The sequence below is a fragment of the Manis pentadactyla genome, chromosome 8 (assembly GCF_030020395.1).
Source record: "Manis pentadactyla isolate mManPen7 chromosome 8, mManPen7.hap1, whole genome shotgun sequence".
In the NCBI taxonomy this organism is placed as follows: domain Eukaryota; kingdom Metazoa; phylum Chordata; class Mammalia; order Pholidota; family Manidae; genus Manis; species Manis pentadactyla.
In genome coordinates this window covers 114,323,401-114,343,215 of record NC_080026.1, presented here as the reverse complement: position 1 = coordinate 114,343,215, position 19,815 = coordinate 114,323,401, and the positions used below count along the sequence as shown (strand labels likewise).

At 32.9% G+C, this 19,815-nt stretch overlaps 1 protein-coding gene across 2 annotated transcripts in view; it reads right to left on the bottom strand.

Moving 5' to 3' along the window:
* The window catches only part of SLK (STE20 like kinase), a 52,839-nt gene that overhangs the window by 15,959 nt on the left and 17,065 nt on the right, over positions 1-19,815 (bottom strand). The window contains exons 2-13 of one of the 2 annotated variants that reach the window (XM_036898812.2): positions 19,385-19,549; positions 17,193-17,241; positions 16,692-16,841; positions 11,944-12,016; positions 11,587-11,781; positions 10,977-11,058; positions 9,227-9,355; positions 7,520-8,872; positions 5,369-5,499; positions 5,041-5,164; positions 3,355-3,534; positions 832-924 (exon numbers count right to left, since the gene is read on the bottom strand). In XM_036898812.2, coding sequence (XP_036754707.2) covers positions 832-924; positions 3,355-3,534; positions 5,041-5,164; positions 5,369-5,499; positions 7,520-8,872; positions 9,227-9,355; positions 10,977-11,058; positions 11,587-11,781; positions 11,944-12,016; positions 16,692-16,841; positions 17,193-17,241; positions 19,385-19,549 — 2,724 coding nt within the window. The remainder of the gene's footprint in view (positions 1-831; positions 925-3,354; positions 3,535-5,040; positions 5,165-5,368; positions 5,500-7,519; positions 8,873-9,226; positions 9,356-10,976; positions 11,059-11,586; positions 11,782-11,943; positions 12,017-16,691; positions 16,842-17,192; positions 17,242-19,384; positions 19,550-19,815) is intronic. The other variant, XM_036898813.2, reaches the window with a different exon arrangement.

The window sequence follows — 19,815 nt, the reverse complement described above, 5'->3', positions numbered from 1 at the left end:
TGCAAACTTAATTAAAAGAAAGATGATTCCTAGTGTAAAGGACCATGTAGAATCATATGATAATTCTTGAAAAATCTGTTGAGAATATTAATTTATCTTATTTTGTACAAGAATTTACCCATCTTAATTGGCTCAGCCTTATCATAAGTTAGCATTGAGTTTATTTAGGTAAAAATAGTCTCTAGCTGCTGGATTCTGACTCAAAAAGAAAACATGCTTAATATTTAAAATCTGTTTTTAAGTTGTTTATATTGTTGAGTTTAACAGTAATGAATGTTTTATCTACCATTTGACATTACCATTTACCATTTTTCTTTTAATTTTGAACTTAATAGGAATAATGCCTTTTTTTTTTTTTGGTATCATTAATCTACAATTACATGAGGAGCATTATGTTTACTAGGTTCCCCCCTTCACCAAGTCCTCCCCACAGGAATAATGGCTTTTTAACTAGCATTTTTTCCTAATACACAAGACTTATATACTCACCCTCTACATTTTTCTGTCCTAAAAGTTTTCTATCAAACATTGACACTACCACTTAAAAATATAAGGTTCCATCATAATTAAAACAAGTATACAGTGGATTACACATTAACATTTATTTCAATTGGAGTCACCTTTCCAAACATTCCTCTTAATTTCATAGTTGCAACTTAAAGGTCACCATTAGTGTGAATTTAGTACTACATAAGAAATGCCCTGAGAACCTCTGTATAAGGAGAGTCAACATCATATAAGCACAGTTGGTATTTACCCTTTGGACCACGGCTTACTGGCTTAGAGTAATGCCGCTTCCTGGTTTTAGTAGCATGAAGCTGCTGCTGTTACCTGAGCATGCTGGCTTTGTGCAAGCTCCTCTTTCCTGCGTTTCATGAGCTCTTTCCTCAACTCTTTGGGTGCTTTCTCCACTTCATTTATAACCTACAGTGTATAAGCATGCAGGAGGTGGGGAAATAATACTTTCTCCACAGCAAGCATTTATGAGAGCAGACAAGCTACAAGTTAAATATTAAAGTTGTTAAAAAGTTCCTTTCAACATGCATTAGCATAGATGTTAGTTTGGCGAAAAAGAATGAAAGGATAAAACATGCTTCATCTCAGTGCAGAATGGGACATTACACCATACAAAGGTTAATCAGTTGCTTAATTATCCTTATATATCATTCTCTTTTAAAGATCCAAAGACAATTAGTAATAATTACTAGCAGCACTAATGCTGAACTAAGTGTGGTAAACTCAACTAACCTTCTTGAAAGATTATAAAATCATAAACATACCTATTAACAGCGTTTGAAATTTTGAACATTAGGGAAAGCTAATGGCATTTACAAAAGTGCTAAATTTCATAATTGGCTTGGTAAAACCAAAGAAATAATTATAAATGAAATCCACTTAATGAGACCAAAAGAAAAACAAAAGGGAGAGTAAGCCTTAGAAGACACAAAAGAGAAATAAATGGACACTATTTTCATAAAACACACCATTTTATACATGATGTGAAAAAATGAATGCATCTGATGACTTTGTAAAAAACAGTAACTTTTAGAAATGGTAGTGGATTAGAATAATATTCTCCTCTGCCAACAATTTAAGCCAAACTTAATTGTCAGCTTTAAAATCAGTAATATAAGCACTCATAAAATAACAGTTTAGTATGCTGAGATTTACTATGCCAGGTAAAGTATGTTCTAAAACTAAAAATATTTTAGAGCTTCTTCTTTTTTAATCCAAGACATGTATTCAACCTAACACTAGATCTGTAATCTAACTATGAAAAGCAATCATGTGTTTAAAAGAAGCAGCAAAAGCAACCAGATTCCAAATCACCACATGCTATTGATGGTCCACGAAAGGGACGAATTCTGATTGAACAGTGTATTTGCAATTTCCCATCAGTAATCCCTCATGAAACCAAATCACCATTCAAAGAAAGAGACTCCCCAAATGCAAGAGGTTTAGCAACAAGGAAAAAATATAAAATTATTTAGAATATACACACCATGATCTCAAACATGTTCACTGTCTAAAACCCTCCTACCCCCAAACAGTAACAGTAATGAAGTACTTTTACATATTTAGGATTAAGTCATATATTTCTGTAAAAATTTTTTATTTAATCTGATATTTAAAAAATAACCTCTCAATAAGAAGTACCCATGGTTTCAAGAAAATTAACATAGAGCTTCAGTAAAGTTATACATCATGGTACATAGAACAATTCCATATAAAATATTAAACAGTAACAAAACAATTTTTAGAAATGGTAGCCACAGCAAATAAAATTATACACAATTTTGTTTATCTTTACCTAAAGAAATCATAGAATGCATTGTACTTACTAATGTTCAATTCTATCCTTTTTACAGTAGATCCTGAAGTTCAACAATATGATGTTCAACTTTCTGCATAATTTAAGTGTTTAAGTTAATGAAGCTAGGTATTTGAGACGTGCAAGAAAAGTGAAAGTTTTGGTTGAAATGTTTTTGTTCCAATCCTAATAGGACCGATTACAGTTATTGTCCCTGAGGTCTTATATATTATGAAAAGGTAAATCTCCTCCTACACTAAAGGTACAAAATAAATCATAAAATTATCTCTGAAAACAGCTAATATGTAAAGCTCTCTTAGTTTTATTTTAATTTGGGGAGAAAAAGACCACTGATACAATATGTAAGTCCTCTTTCCGAATAAATAACAATCTTTCATAGTAAATAATACCAAATTGATTACATAACAATATGAAACAGTGTTAGGAAAAATGAAAATTTCTGTTCAATTGACTTTATAGGTATTTTCCACCTGTAATTCTTCAAAGTATCTCACAATTTGATTAACTCACAGATACTATTTCAAATTTCAGGTTACTCAACTTTTGTTTTCGCACAATGTCCAAGGAAGGCAATCAAACTAATCAAGAAAAAAATTTTAAGTATGAATTAAATAAATATTTCAAATAAATAATAATTTATTGTTGCCACCTATAAACAAAACACAGTTAAATTTTCTTAAAAAAGTATTTATAAGACCTTAAATATTGCATTAATAAAGGAATGACAGATTGGAAGGAAAGTGGATTTGATTCATTTGAATAGTTGGTTAAGGTTTAGCTGGACATTTAATGATAGTTGGTAAACTTGAACAGGCCATCAAAACCTCTTCTACTCCAGTTTTCTTGGCAGTAAAACTGGTAACACCTGACCTTACTATCACCCTACATGACCATTAGGAAGACCGGAAAAAAGGATGAATGAGTGCTATTTAACCACCAAGCATTGTCCCTAATTCTTTAGATGGTCTGCAGTGTACATTTAAAAAACAGCTTTAGAAATTAAAAATAGTAGTTACACTTACCTCCTTCTTTCGATTCTTTAACATATTCTGAAATTTGGACAACTCTTTCTCCTGTTCCCCTTTAATGCGTTTTGCTTCATCTCGCAAGCGATTTGTGTGTTCTTGTTCTAGACGTTCAATAGTCTGTTTCTGCTGTTTTTCTAGATTCTCAATTTCTTGATCATATTGTCGCTTTTTGCTCTGTAAAATAACATAGCTCAAGATCATTTAACTTTTCTACCACTCATATTAACTCATAATAAAGATGTTTACTAAGAGCACATTAACTAGCATTTAAATTTAGTGATGTGATACACCTTTATAATACCGAACAAGTCAAATGCACTAAAATAAATTTTTCAAAAAGATGTGCACTTTTTTCCTACAACAGAAAATAATTTTTTCTATTATACAAATAGAATGTTCAAAATTTTTAGACAATCCGGAAGAATATCCAGTTGATATGAAATACTAAGGAAACATCATATTCAATAAAATTTTTTAGAACAAAGGCCTTACTGAAGACTACTTTATGAGATACCATTACTTATCACTTTTCAGACTTACTCTTCCTTACTAAGATTCTTAAATGCCCTATTTCACTGAAACTAATCTTCTGAAAGTATAATATGCTCTTTCAACAAAAAATTTCTGCTTATATATAGGCAGATTTAAATATTTTAAAAGGATGGTTTCTTCAAAACAAGTGAAAAAGCAAAACACTTCAGGAAATATTTGTGGGGAAAAGAATGCAGTTTTTATAAGGTCCTGAAATAAGTACTATAAAAATAAGTACTATAAGAACACTCAAGAACAAAAGTTCCTTATTTTCTTAGGAATTCTCAGTTATGATCCAACAAATACAATTAGTAATAGCACGCTTAACACAAAATGATCCTTACCACTTATAGTTACAAGAACAGCAAAAGAACTATACTCAAACATGAATATGTAACATTTTAAGTGATCTTTTTTCTAACCCACATTAAGCTAGATGTTCAACATAAGTCATTGAAATTTTGTATCACATTACTAATTCCTTTCCCAACTTTGGACACAAAGTAAAAATTGAAAGACTCAGTAACAATTATCTTGACTAGTCAGCATTAATTTCTCTAGCCTCTGTAAATAAGGATGTGTGTTGTGGAAAAGCCACCAAGAAGTTCTAATACTCAGCCAGGTTTGATGGCAACTGCTCTAGACTGGCTTAAAATCTTCGATTCTAAATGAGAGGTCAAATTTTAACAGTGATACATTATTCAGCAATAGGCATACCTAAAACTTTGTAAACCATCTACTAGTTTCATGTGATTCCAGGTTTTCAAGATATATTTTAATCAAAGAAAAATGAAGAGTCTCGGCACACTGTAAGTTAGTGATGACAGGAAGACTGCGATGGGAAGATCCTTTCAGGCAAAGGGCCAGAGAAAAAGGGCATCCAGACCACCTAAGAGATAAAGGCCAGGAAGACATCACATGGCCAGAGAAACCTAATAATCAGAGAGCAAGTTCTAAAACCAGCTAGAACAGTTTTGTTTTTTTTTTCCAATGTGAATTCTCTTTAATGGGGAATTTTATGAAGACCACATAACAGCTTGGTTCAGACTGACCTCATACAGTGGTGGAAGAACTACATACAGTTAGAACAGTTTTTTTTAAGCACCAAATTTCATTATCAACAAAATGGTATAAAAATCTAAGACTTACCATCATTTCTTGCTCAAAGCGCCGGAAAATTTGTTCTCGTTGTTGTTGCAGTTTGCTATTAAGCTGTTGTTGGGCTCTTTGCTCTTCTTTTTGAAGAAATCTTAATTCCCGAAGTTCCTGACGTCTGATAAAATGTAACAGCAATAAAAAAGATAGAAAATTTACAACTTTGAAGTAATGCTTAAAATTTTTTTTTTTAGCTTTTTCAAATGGAAAATAAAATAATAGAAAACTAGCCAAAACTCTGCTTTTGTTTCTTTATTCTTCATACTTCACAGAGACTGAAAATAAGTCACAAATCCAGTTTTAATTATGTTTTTTTACTCACCTAAGAAATCTCAGTTCTTCAGTTTTGGAATCACTATCTGTAACTATCTTTGATGTTGTTACACTCACTTCTACACCATCAACAACAAATTTGCGTGTTTTCTTCAATGTTTTCTTTTGTCTTCTTGTTTCCTGAGTGAGAATTTATTTTAGTTAGGCTTTATGTGGGGAATACTAGGGAAAGAGAACACTTTCTTCTTAAAAACAAAAAAAACTGAATAGCCATGAAGACCACTTATACAAAGTATGAATATAAAGCAGTAAGACGCATCTGTGGAAGTTTTATCATCTTAAACCCCATCTGACTTTCATATAACTTTACAGCTGAAATAAAATTTTTTTCCAGGGAAATCATGCATTTTGATGTCCATGTATAATTTTTATGATAATTACATCATAATCAGGCACAAGTGATAATGAGCAAATCACATAAATGACCAATGCAACTTTTACATATTAACCATTTTTTCTTCTTCCTCTTTTTACCTTTTAAGGTTCTCAGATAACTCTGCTTTTCAGTTTTAGAAATGCTGACAGAACACTTAAAAATGAATTCCTGGGACTCATCTCTTAAAGAATCTCAATCAATAGGTCTGAGGTTGGCTGAGAACTTATATTTTGAAAAGGCTCTCCTGACAAATTTTAAACACCGCCAAAACTGGGAATAAAAATCCCTTTTATTAGCAACAGTAATATCAAAAGCCCTCCTCCAACTTGGGGCCAGGGATGGATGTGTGAATTCAGGATTACTAGAAAGACAGGACCTCTACTATACTCTAAAAGTACAAGATAGCTGCTAGATATTGCCTACAATTCTTTAAAAAGACCAGATTCTTCATTCCTTTTCTGGTATCCAAATGCTTACAAAATGCAAAAAGAAATAACAGAAATAAAACACTCCAAAAAAACATATTTTGATAAACATTTAAGTACCGAGGACAGGTAATTAATTAATTTTGGTATTGGAGAAAGGGTTTGAAAATAGAGGGAGAAAAAGTGGAATGCGAAAATACCAAACTCAAAATGTGTTGTAATTTCAAAGTTTGTCTTTGGCACTTCCCAGTCACCTTTCTGCAACCTCTTATTGTTTTATTCTCCAGGCTTCCAGTATCCTCAGTCTCCTCTCCTTAGGTCCTGAACTATCGTACCCTATCTAGGTTTTCTCTAAAACCTAAAGTGGGCATGACCCAAAAACAGATCTATCTCCCTATAATCTCCAAGCTTACTATTCCTCCAGTCCCTACTAAAGTATCCACAATTAATATCACCTTAATTCTCAAAGAAGTATATTCATTTTTTTAAAATGCTATTAAGTCAATGAATGAAACTTTAGATTAATGGAATTTCAGTCAGTGAAACAAATTCAAAACTGAAGCCAATCTAGGTAATACACATATTAACTTGGGGCAGATAGGCAGGATCATCAATTGTGCTCTGGAGTCCTGTTCCTAAAGTCAATTTTCCTAAGTTGTTTCTGCTTTTCAGTCTTCTCTTCTGCTATCAACCCAGCTTACCTAAAATATACTGCCCATTGTTCATCTCTATCAGAATCCCATGGGATCTTTTGCTACAAATAGTGGTTCTTTGGCCCCATCCCAGACTTCTACATAGCTCCCCCTGGTAACTCTGAAACACACTAACATTTGGGAATTACGCTCTAAAAGCTGCAAGCGTTCTGAGTTTCAGTTCTGGGTTTTCTTTGTTCTCCCATGATGGTTCTCACGGCAACAGTAATGACTCTGACTGAGGAAGCAAGAATGGTCATCAGCATGAGACAGTGGTAAACCAAGAGCTGTATATACTATGAACAAGCTTAAAAAGAGATTATTCTTTCAATTTCTCAACTCTTTCATAAACTGATTCTTGCTAACAGTGGTAGGTGCAAAAAGAGAATCCAAATCATACTGAGCAACTGTATTATACTGTTTATATCAAGTTGACAAAATAGGTAGCTACTACCAAAAAATTTAAAGATTACATCCAGAATCTCTCTCCTTAGTTCTTTGCAATTACCTTCAGAGGCCTTAAGAATTTTATGGGTTAGTACTACACTGACTTAGTGCTGTTTTATTTTCAAGACATCAGTTTCACATAAACTCTAAACCATTAAAATGAAAGAGAAAAACCCAAACAAGAACCCATGTACACTTACTTGTAAAGATATTGATCCACTGTCTTTAGTTTTGCTTAAGAAGCTAGAGATGGATAAATTCAAGTCAATGCTGCTATTATCAGCAGTGGAGCCAGTGCCTGAATCAGCATCATTTTCCTTTTGATTCTGAGATTCTGGAAGCAACATGGTTTCAGTTTTTGATAAAGCACCTATTTCCCCTTTATTTTCTGCATCTTCAGAGTTGATATTAATACTGGGTATTGGAACAGGCTGAGGTTCAGTGGGCTGTGAAGCGGCAGTAACTTGAGGTTCTGTTTTAATTGGCACTTCACCCGAAATTTCTTCTGGCTCTGGATCGATCTGAGTACCGGCTTTCTGAGCATCCTGAGTTTCACTTCCCAAATCCTTTTGGTCAGTATGAATCACTGCACGTCTGACCTCTATTTCTTCAGTGCTACTTGACTCAGTAAGTTCCTCAACTTCATTTGTTTGGGGTTCCTCACTGGTCTCCACTATGTTCTCTGAACTGTTGACTAATAGTTCCTCACCTTTACCTTCTACAGATTTTTGATCTATGTCAGCAGTTTCAACCATTTCTTTAACAGGAACTTTCTCAGTTCCACCATCCTCAGGACCCACCACAGGCTTACTTTCTAATTTCTGATCTACTTCAACAGCTTCTTTATCATCATTGCTTTGAGCATTTTCAACTACCTTCTGAGCAACATCTACTGCCTCATCTGTCCCCATCACACTGGTCGTATCTCTGATCATATCTTTTTGAGCTTTGTCATCTTTATCCAATTTCTCTTGTGCCTCTTCCTTTGTAAGGTCATCTTTATTTTCAATTGCCTGAATATCTGCCTCTTTTTCTCCAGTCTCTTGAGAAACTAAATCCATTGTTTCAATAGCAGTATCTTTAATTTCTTCAGATTTTATTACCTTTTCAAATATCTGTTGCTTTTTCCGATCCCTTTCTTCATCAGGTTTCAGATTCTGTTTAATATTTGTTTCTAAAGTTATTATATTATCCTCTTTTCCTTCACTTACTAAATCAATGTCCACTGTTTCTTGGTCTTCTGTGTCATGCAGATTTTCAAGCTTGAGTCTCTTCTCCTCCCTTCCATTTTCCTTGATTACTGTCGTTCTATTACGGAGCTCACCCACAGTTTCTAGGTCAGTATCATGTTCATTAATATCCTCCACAGCCTTTTCAGGTTCATCAGCAGTGGGTTTTTCATTAACAACTTTGCTATTAAATTTATCTTCAGAAGTATTACGTTCTATTTTTTCTGAGACAGATTCCAAAATGCAAGCATTTTGAGAAAGTTTATCTTCTTCAGAGCTGGCAATACTAAGGTCAGAGGAAGCACGCTTACTTGCAGGAATTGGCTAAAAAAGATTTTATACATTATTAGTGTTAAAAGGTAACTTCAAGATGGTGATCAACACCATGTGTATTATAAGTGTGTGTGTAATGATTTAATTCATATATACATATATATATAGATCTAGTATCTTTATCAGCAAAATTTGATGAAGTTCTAAAGATAACTTAAAGAACTGACAAATCTTCACATAATATGACAAAAATGGGCAGTAAGAAGCAAACTTGCTGTTATCTTCACTCCTAAAATGAAAGTTTTTTACTGCTACCCATCAATTAATCCCTAGTTGCAGGAACAATAACATTCAAAACCCAACTCTAAATATTACCTAAATGAAATTTTCTTTCGAAATACTGACCAGAGAATTTTCTGTTTCCTCATCATCATCTTCCTCTTTGCCATCTTCAACTTCTTCTGTTACTTCAGCCTTTGCCTCAGCAATCAGCTCTCGGATTGGTTTGTTGGTATCAACAGTAACAAAGGGATGCTGTTTGATCATTAAAAAATATATACTCGATTAACAGCTGAAAGGCCTGCTTGTACAGTAAGTTTCAAACCCATAAAACACAATTACGTTGTAAAAATATAAGCACATGGGTAGGAAAAATACAAACAAGATAACATTACATCTGCAAAATGAAGGAGGGGAAGGGCTTGAGCAGCAGCAGGGGTTACTAACAACACTATCTGTACTGTATTTTTAAGAATCCGAAGGAAATATGTCAAAAATGGTAACATATCTGGGTAGTAGGTTCATATACCTTACTGTGTTTGAAAATTTCATAATCTAAAATTTAAAGCAGGTTTCAAGATAGTACATTACATTACTAGTTCTTAAAAAGTAGCAATAATACATATAAATCCTGTGTAAAGCCTTGTTAAAAGAATTACAAAAATCCTTAGAGTTCTGTTAAAAGTATCTACAACCACCTGTTTTTTCTGACATGGTTCTAATATTCTGAAGAGTAGGAAGACATTTTATTAATCTCTGTATACTGAGCATTTAAGTGTCTGTCACAGACTAAGGCCTTCAAATGTGGCAGCAGTGACATGAGAGCAAATGCGTTCTGGGGATGCAGCTGTTGCATGAAGCAAGGCAATGTTTCCTGCTTTCCCCCGCAGATAAACAGATGGATTCAAAGCACTCTAATGCAGGAGTTACACAAAAACTCACCCTGACTCAACCTAACAGTAACTGCTTCAACATTTGTCATTCTGTTTGTTCACCTGTAATATTAATTACCTGACAAATTATTTTTGATATCACTAATATACAATTACATGAGCAACATTGTGGTTACTAGATTCCCCCCATTATCAAGTCCCCACTACATACCCCATTACAGTCACTGTCCATCAGCATAGTAAGATGCAATAGAATCACATTACTTTCCTTCCCCATGCCACCCCCCTACATTATGTGTGCTAATCGTAATGCCCCTTTTTCCCCTTGTCCCTCTCTTCCCACCCATCCTCCCCAGTCCCTTTCCCTTTGGTAACTGTTAGTCCATTCTTGGGTTCTGTGAGTCTACTGCTGTTTTGTTCCTTCAGTTTTCCTTTGTTCTTATACTCCACAGATGAGTGAAGTCATTTGATACTTGTCTTTCTCTGCCTGGCTTATTTCACTGAGCATAATACCCTCTAGCTCCATCCATGTTGTTGCAAATAATTACCTGACAAATTTTAATTGCAAGTATTACAAAAGGTCCCGCTATGAGACACAATTCTCCAACCATTTTAAAAACACCATTTTTAAAAAGTCAACAATATTTACTGAAAATTTGCCCTCACTGTGAGAGATTTTTAAAAATTAATTACTTCACAGACCCTGAGGTACTTGCTTTTTAGTAACTAGAGAGAAAGAGTGAACTAACAAAGTAGAAATAACTAACAAAACAATTAAACTGAATCAAAAAAGCACAGGAGGAATGAGTTATAAGCTACCTACCTTTCAGTAACAGAGCACACATTTGTAAAGCAAGTGTTAACAACAGTGTTTTTTGAGTCTCCACAGGGAACTCAAGAGGAAAGAGAGCACACTGAATCAATCTGAAATTGTGTTCTTAACAATTGCATGGCTAACTGTTATCATACTATTCTTATCTTACCTGCAGTAGCTGGGATGTATTCCACCTGGAATCCACATTCTTTTCTAAACATTTCTTTAGAAAGTCCTTAAAATGCAAAGACCTTAAAAAAATTTTTAACATTCTATTTTACTTTATTATTAAAACTAAACAAAACTCATAAATTATGCATAAGTTTCATTATGTATATAATACTATTAATACAACATAAGAAAACTAGTTAATAAGAATATTAAGATTTCCTAAGTTATTCATCTGTAAATACAAACTAGATATCTCTGTAAGTAGGTTCATTACTTTAGCCACTGGGATATAGCCATATATTCACAAGTACATCAAAACCCACAAACTTCTATTATATTAAATTTGAAGAATACAGATCTACATCACTTTCTCATAGTATAGAAAACACCTTTTTTAATGCAGGACTCATATCACTGATATTTTATATTTATGGAAAAAGTTAGTTATAAGAGTTCATATGGTCCTTATGTCTTGAAAATATACCAAAAAATCAGTTTCCTACTTCATATGGTATTTGTACCATGTACCTAAATTTAAATTCCCTTGGAAAGTTGGAAGTAGAAAAAGATCAAGTTTTGCTTCTTACACAGCTTTTAGAATATTTTACCATTTTGATGGTTGTGCTAATGTAGGGGGCTCAGATTTCGCTATTTTTAGCAGCACTCGCATTGGATTTAATTCATGATGAGGTGGTTCTATCTCAGCCATTTCTATTAAAGTGATACCCAGGGACCAAACATCAGCTTTGTAGTCATAGGGTCTGTCTTTAGATGTTTCACACATGACTACTTCAGGAGCCATCCTATAAAGACAGAGAATTGAAAGTTAAGATGTTTAACTTGAGAATAGTGATTGATTACAAACCACAGAAAGACAGTATAATCAAGTATGTGGACAAAATTAAATGAGTAACAATAACTGCTGACATAATTAATACTATAGATCCATGAAATTGACTACATACCAATATGGTGTACCAATAAAGGAATCTCTCCTTTGAATTGTCCTTGTGTTTTTAGCTGAGACTCCAAAATCCGCTTGAAATAAATAATCATACAGAAGTATTAATGATAGTTTTTATGTAAAGTTCACTGTATTCAACATAGGAGAAAAGCATTTCAAGTCTTTAATTAGACCACTCTTATTAAAGGGCAAGCAAAATAGAGAACTAACTTCCCTACCATTGTCATTTTGAACATTGTCACACACACTCAAAAAAAAAAAAAACTGTCAAAGAAAATACAACATCATTAATACACTTAATATATATCTTCAGATCCCAAATTTTCCAGAATTGGAAAAAAAATAGTATCTTAAAAACAAACCAGTCTATCTACTTCAAAACAAATGTCAACTAGTACTACATGTTAGTTAAATTAATAGAGACTTTTTTCTATAGTGTAAAAAACAAAAATTATACCAAGGCAGCATGTGTCTTGCTAACTTCCTCATAAAACTATATTTTAAAGAAAAAAATTAAGAACCAGGTTTTCTGATTTAAATTATAGAGAACAGCAACATTATAGCTTTATCAATTGTTAACCCCACCTTTTCCATTTAGAGCTCAATCACTAACAGCAACATAAATTGCTACTACTGCATAAACTCATACCATGTATATATAACTTTTAATGTGGCATGTTTGATATGCTACAACTCTCAAAACTAAACTCAACAAAAATAAGATAAAAAATCATTTAGAAACAATTTAAAAATTAATCATTTTAGACTAAACCAGGGGGAAAACAAGAGCAAATAAACAAAACAAATTCACCCCATTACCACTTCACACCCATTAGGATGGCTATCACCAAAAATACAGAAAATAAGTGTTGGCAAGGATGTGAAGAAATCTGAACACTTGTACATTGCTGGTGGGAATGTAAAATGGTACAGCTGCTATGGAAAATGGTGGTTTCTCAAAAAAATTAAACACAGAATTACTATATGATCCAGCAATTCCACTTCTGGAATACCCAAAAGAATTGAAAGCAGGGACTCAAACAGATACTTGTATACACATATTCACAGCATTATTTGCAAGAGCAAAAAAGCAGAAGCAACCAAAGTGTCCATCAATGGGTGAATGGATAAACAAAATGTGGTATATACATAAAGCAGAATATTAATTAATCAGCCTTAAAAAGAAAGGAAATTGACACATGCTACAACATGGATGAACCCTGAAGACATGATGCCAAGTAAAATAAGCTAGTCATAAAAGAATAAATATCATATGACTCCAACTTACATAAGGCACAAAGAGCAGTCAAATTCATAGAGACAGAAAGTTGAATGGTAGTTGCAAGTAAAATGGTAGCTGCTGAGGGGAAGAGGAAATAGGGAGTTGGTGGGTATAAAGTTTCAACTGCAGAAGATGAAAAAATTCTAGAGATGGATAGTGGTAATGGTTGTGAACAATGTGAATGTACATAATGCTGCAGAACTATACACTTAAAAATGTTTAAATGGTAAATTTGGGTAATGTATGTCACCACAATAAAAAAATGAATAAAGATAAAAAAAGAACTTGAAAGTTGTAAATACTGATGATAAACAAACCCAACAAGCAAATAATAAAAGTCCCTAAAGAAGAAAGTCAATGCAAGGAAACAGAAAAAAATACTCAAAACTGTAATTCCAGAAAAAATTCCTGGGAGGGGGAACGGGGGAGGAAGATTTGACTATTATAAGAGCCTATAATTAGAAAAGTCTTGTCAAATTATTGCTCCTTAAAAAAATTCCTTGGCATCTAGGCAAAAAGAACACATGACTTGTAAGAGAAAGAAAATCAGACCATTAACAGACTTTTCAACAACACTGTAATAGAAGAAAACAGAGTAATACATTTCAGATACTCAAGGAAAAAAATATAAGCTAAGGATTTGCTATTCATCAAAACTAACCTTCAAAGTATAAAGGGTAGAACTATTACCATTATATAAGAACTCAGATAGCCCTTCCAGAGAAATCTACCAGAGAATGAACTTAAAACACCAACAAGACTAAAGAGACATCAACATTAAGTATTAGTAATGAGAATTAAATATAGAAATAAGGGTTAATGAGTAATTATGGGATATTCTAAATCTATTATCAATGTCCTTGAGAACACTGACACTCAGGATAGAAGAGATACAGATGTAATACGGAAAAGATTAGGTGAAAAAAACCTTTACCATCAATCTGAATAGGAAATAAGTAGGAACTCGTGAGAGCCTAGCTCTGTCCTTCAGAAAGGCCTAGAAATATGGCCAATCTAAAAACTACAAGCATCTCTAACACTCAGATTGTGAGTTACTAAAAGAAACCAGGGCTTCTTGAAAAAATGGCCATTTACAGGTCTGAGGAGGAAAATATACAAGATGAGCCTGAAATATATCAACCTAATAGTTAACAAATAAGTTAACAAAGATTACAAGAATCATACCAAAAAGATTAACAAGAAACTTGAAGATGCTCCCATTGACCAAAGACAGTACAATGAGAGCTTCAATAAGGATAAAAATTTAATAGATTTAAAATCTATAAAAGTCATGAATTTTAAAAAATAATAATGACGTTTTAAAAAATAGTGGTAACCAACTGAGAATAAGAAAGAATGAATTCATTGTCTTTAAAGCTAAATAAATAAAAGAATCAACCTTTTTTCTGTCCTATCTATATGAACTATACCCGAGTAACAAAATAGTTGAAGCCGTGTCTTCTTATGTAAGTATACTTAATTTTATGATGATGATAAATGAAAATAATTAAATAATTGATAATTATATCCAATTTTTATCAAAAATAATACATGAAAACAAAATGATAGAATTTATTTTGCAACTCCAACCAAATAATGTACCTAGGCATTAAGCATCAACAGCTAACATCAATAAAGGCAAAAGGCAAACAACTGTATGCTTCCCAATCAAAGAACACAAAACCACCTATATACTCTTGCCAAAAAAAATCAAATTTAAGACTGAGGAGGCCTTTGAATTCATCTGCAAATATGAAAGAAATACAGAGAGAAACTTACTAAAATCATCATGAATGTGTAATCAGCAAAATCCAAGTTGAGAGAAACTGCAAGTCTAACACACAAGTCCAATCATCAGTATTTCTCATTCTCTTCTTCATCATCACAGTCCTAACGAGCCGTTTTGACATTTTTTCCCTAATTCTCCCTCCCCCTGTGAAATTTTAATGCCATTGATACACTGTGTATCTATTTGTGTACTGGTGGCCTTTGGAGGGCCACAGAGCCATGAAATAGCTAAGGTTTTTTTGCCCCCAAAGAACCAATTTTTGCCCCTTCAGGTGTGATATGGCCCCATGAGAATGTATGAGACAGAAAAAGATTAAAGAAAAGAAAGGGATTAGGGATGGGAGTACTAGTTAATTAAAAGAGACTTAAAAAAAAATCAGGTTTTAAATATGGGCAAGTCTTAACTCTAGGGTCTAGATATGGACACTGGGAGACCAAGCCATAAAGAAACTGGAGAAAGTAGTTACTATAAAAGTCAAGATAAAGGTTACCTTGGAGAAGGGAGGGACAACAACTGAGATGGGGCACAGAGAAGAGTTGCTGGGTGCCTGAGAAAGTTCTAGTTCTTGATCTAGGTGGTGGTTACAAAGCCATTGTCTAAAAAGCTACAGAGTCACTAAGCTACAAAGTTGTCTGTGTGATTTCCTTTATGTTTTTGTCTCACAAAAAAAAGGTTAAAATTTAGTATACCAAATTATAACTGATTAGATGTCATAAAAAAGGGAAGTGAAATGACAATGATCACCAGTATCAACATGACCTTTGAGTATATTTAATCCTTTTAATATCCTTCCAAATTTAGACTTCATCACCAGATTTTTAAATCAGTATCTTGGTTATACTTAAAGAAGACTGTACCTTCCATTTCTATGTGTAAATCTGAAATTAACCAATTTCCCACCTAAAATATACATCTACTTTTCTTATGAAGTTATTTATTCCCTCAGTGTAAAAAAAAAAAAATTTAAGTCTAGTCCTTATACTGAATTTAGGCATCCTTTTCAGACCTAAGGTTAATCTGTTAGTTTAGCCAAGATACTGTATCTATAGAGTATAAAACCAAACATGAAAAAACAAAGCCATTAGATATGGGTTTTAGAAATGAAGATAAAACTAAGCAATTTTTCATACTACATCATATTCTAAATGCATTATATTCACAAGTATTAAGTCTACACACAAAAATTTAACAGAAAAAAGTCTTTTAAAAGTTTGCCTTTTTTTTAGCATTTTTCTAATTGCAATAAAGCTGACAGACAATATTGTGTTGATGTCAGATATACAGCATAGTGACTCAACAGTTCTATAAATTACTAGATGCTTGCCTCAATAGGTGGTTACCTGATTATCATATCAAGATACTACAGTATTATTGGTCAAGTTTTCTATGTTGCACTTCCATTCCTATGTCTAACTTATTTTACAATTTGCAATTTGTGCCCACCCTTTCTTTCTTACTTTATTTTTAAAGTATCTTTATATTAGGTGCCCACAGTTAAAATTTTTTTAAATTAATGAACAATTATTAATCCAAGGAAGTATTTAAAAAATTAACATGGAGTAATTCTCCATGTTCCATATATCTGAGTTATAACAAAACAATATTAAGTCACATACATACAGGGGATGAAATCTCAGAGCACAAAACCCATAATTTTTTTTTAAGGGAAGAAACTTACCCAACTTAATATCTCCATCTAAGGTAAAAAGAATGTTTCCAGCTTTTAGATCTCTGTGGATGATTTTATTATCATGTAAGTAGTTCAAAGCTTCTAAAGTCTGTTTACAAACTACTTGTATTTGGGACTCAGTTAATGGTCTCTCTAGTTCTGTAAGGAAAGAATAAATAAATCTGCATTGTTATATGGTAAAAATACATCAGAGGGATATATTCCTTGACCATCACTGTCAAGGATCATATACAGAAAAATTTATTTTAGAAGAACTAAATATCTACGAAGATTATTTTGCTCAACATTTCATTTTAGAATTATATCACAATTATCCAAGAATATAAAAATATAATTAAACTGATTTCTCAACTTATTGAGGAAAACTCAAAGAGTTTTTCCTGTGTGTGTTCAGTGTGTGTGTGTGTGTGTGTATAAATACTTGCAATTCTTTTGATTTTTATGAAGTATAATTTAAGACATAAACATAAAGAACAAAAAGGTATTTACCAAGCATTACAGCATCCACAGCTCCGCCAGCACAGAATTCAATAAGGATCTGCAGGAAACAAAAAAACACACAAAACTGAGTGTTTTCCTCAACTGAGCAGGAAGACTGAGGGAACAACTATCAAATAACCTAGGTTACAGAAACAGTGTTATGCAGCCACAGAGATTTTCTTTGTCCACAGAATTCTTAGTCTTGGTGATGCACATCTGAGAAAGCCTAAAGAGAATACACTAGAAATAAATGGATTTTCACTTATCACCATGTTTAGTGACCCGGCTTCTCTAAAATTACCAAGTCCAGAATTTTTAAGGACAATATTACATATTCATTTCATTACCAATGAAAGATTTTAGTACTCTTATTTTTAAGGATACTATGGTGATTTAAGTCATCAAAATTTTTTTTAACTTTACTAACAGGAATAAATCCTGAAAATCTAGAGACTTCTTTTAGTTAAAACACACACACACACACACACACAAAAGCTTCAGATCCTGGCTCAATTATCACTTCCTGATGGATGCCCTCCTAGACCTCCCTAGTGGATACCACTATGTACCTTTCCTTCTTAACTCCTCTCACAGCTGTAATTTTTTATTAAAATTCTTTGATTAACTAATATCTGCCTCTCCCATTTGACTGTCTCTCACAGTTGTTCAACTTTTTAGTTTATAGTAGTCTCAAGTAAAGAATTTATCTATTTATTAAACTAAGAATTAATTTTCATTATAATCTCTGGAAACATTCTGCCCAAGCCCTCGAGCAGAACTAAGAAGATAACACACTCATAACTATAGAGAATTTTTAACATCATGTCTTAATAAATTGTATAGCTTCCTGCTTTTTTTCTCCTTTATGTAATAACTTAATTTTTTACAGGTGCTTGCCAATTACAAGTTATTTTCAAATTCATTACAGCATTTGAAAATAATGTGGGAGGTAGATTATTACTCATCATGTAAACAAACTCATAAAGGTTAAACTGATTGATTCAAGCACCTACCTAGCAGCACCAGGGTCAAAATATATATGCCTTTTGACTTCCAGTCAGACATTATTTTTACTACCTACTCTTCTCCCATAATGATTTGCTTCTTCCTTCAAGGAGAAAAACTCCATTTCAAAATGCCCACCTGATTAAATTAGTACCGGTACAGTGCAAGTAACTGGCTGGTTATCATAATAAATATTAATATTTTATTTCTATATTTATTTGTGCTTAATATTTTCTAAACATGAACTAAATTTATACATACAACCCTAGCCACTACATCATACACTAAATTTGGGCCTGATAACACAAAAGATAAATATTTAACATTTCTAGTAAGTATTTTATAATTTATTACATGACTTACAAAAAGTTTATGGTAAGAAGGCAGAAAAAGACAAGTATCAAATGATTTCACTCATCTGTGGAGTATAAGAACAAAGAAAAAAACTGAAGGAACAAAACAGCAGCAGACTCACAGAACCCAAGAATGGACTAACAGTTACCAAAGGGAAAGGGATTGGGGAGGATGGGTGGGAAGGGAGAGATAAGGGGAAAAAAAAAAAAAGGGCATTACTATTAGCAGACATAATGTAGGGGGGGTACACAGGGAGGATTGTACAACACAGAGAAGACAAGTAGTGATTCTATAGCATCTTATTATGCTGATGGACAGTGACTGTAATGGGGTATGTTGGGGGGACTTGGTGATGGGGGTAGTAGTAAACACAATGTTCCTCATGTAACTGTAGATTAATGATACCAAAATAAAAAAAATAAAATAAAATAAATAAAAATAAAAAAGTTTATGGTAAGAAACTATAAACAGTTTCTAGGAAAACAAAATAAATATCTAGAAAAAATTTTAAGTAAATGTTTAAATTTCAACTACAAACGAAGAGAAGCCCATCTAATTTCATAATTTAGGAAATTTAATATTCTGAACCAAGTTTCTCCTTTGGGTCCAATGTCAAACAACCGTGAAGTATGGTAGTATCTGAAATATATATCTCAGTATTTGTTGAAACTAACAATAATTATGTTGTTAATGACACTCTAATCAGCAGACTGACTCTCACTCAAGGAATATAAGTAACTAAACAGAAGAGGTAACATACGAAACAGGTGTACACAACTCATAAACTTCTTTAGGACAATTGACACATTTTGACCACTCTTAAATCAACAGCAAATACTTACCCAAAGATTGTTCTCATAATAGAAGGCATCCAGAAGTTTGACTATATTTGGGTGATCACAAGATGCTAATATATCAATCTCGACCATGTAATCTTCAAGTTCTTCTTCAGATTTTGTGTCGATCACCTTTGCAGCAGCTAAAACATTGGTCTCCTTATTCTGGGCCTACAAATGAAAGTATCATAAATGTCACACAATGCATACTTGTTTTTTAGATGTTACTTTTTAAAATAAACTTTATTTTCTAGAGTAGTTTCAGGTTCATAGAGAAGTTGAGAAGTAGAGTTCCCATATACTCCCCACCCCTACACTTGCAGAGCCTCCCCTACTGTCAACATTCTGCAATTGCATGGTACATTTGTTACAACTGATGAACTACACTGACATCATTATCACCCAAAGACCATAGTTTATATGAGGATTCACTCTTG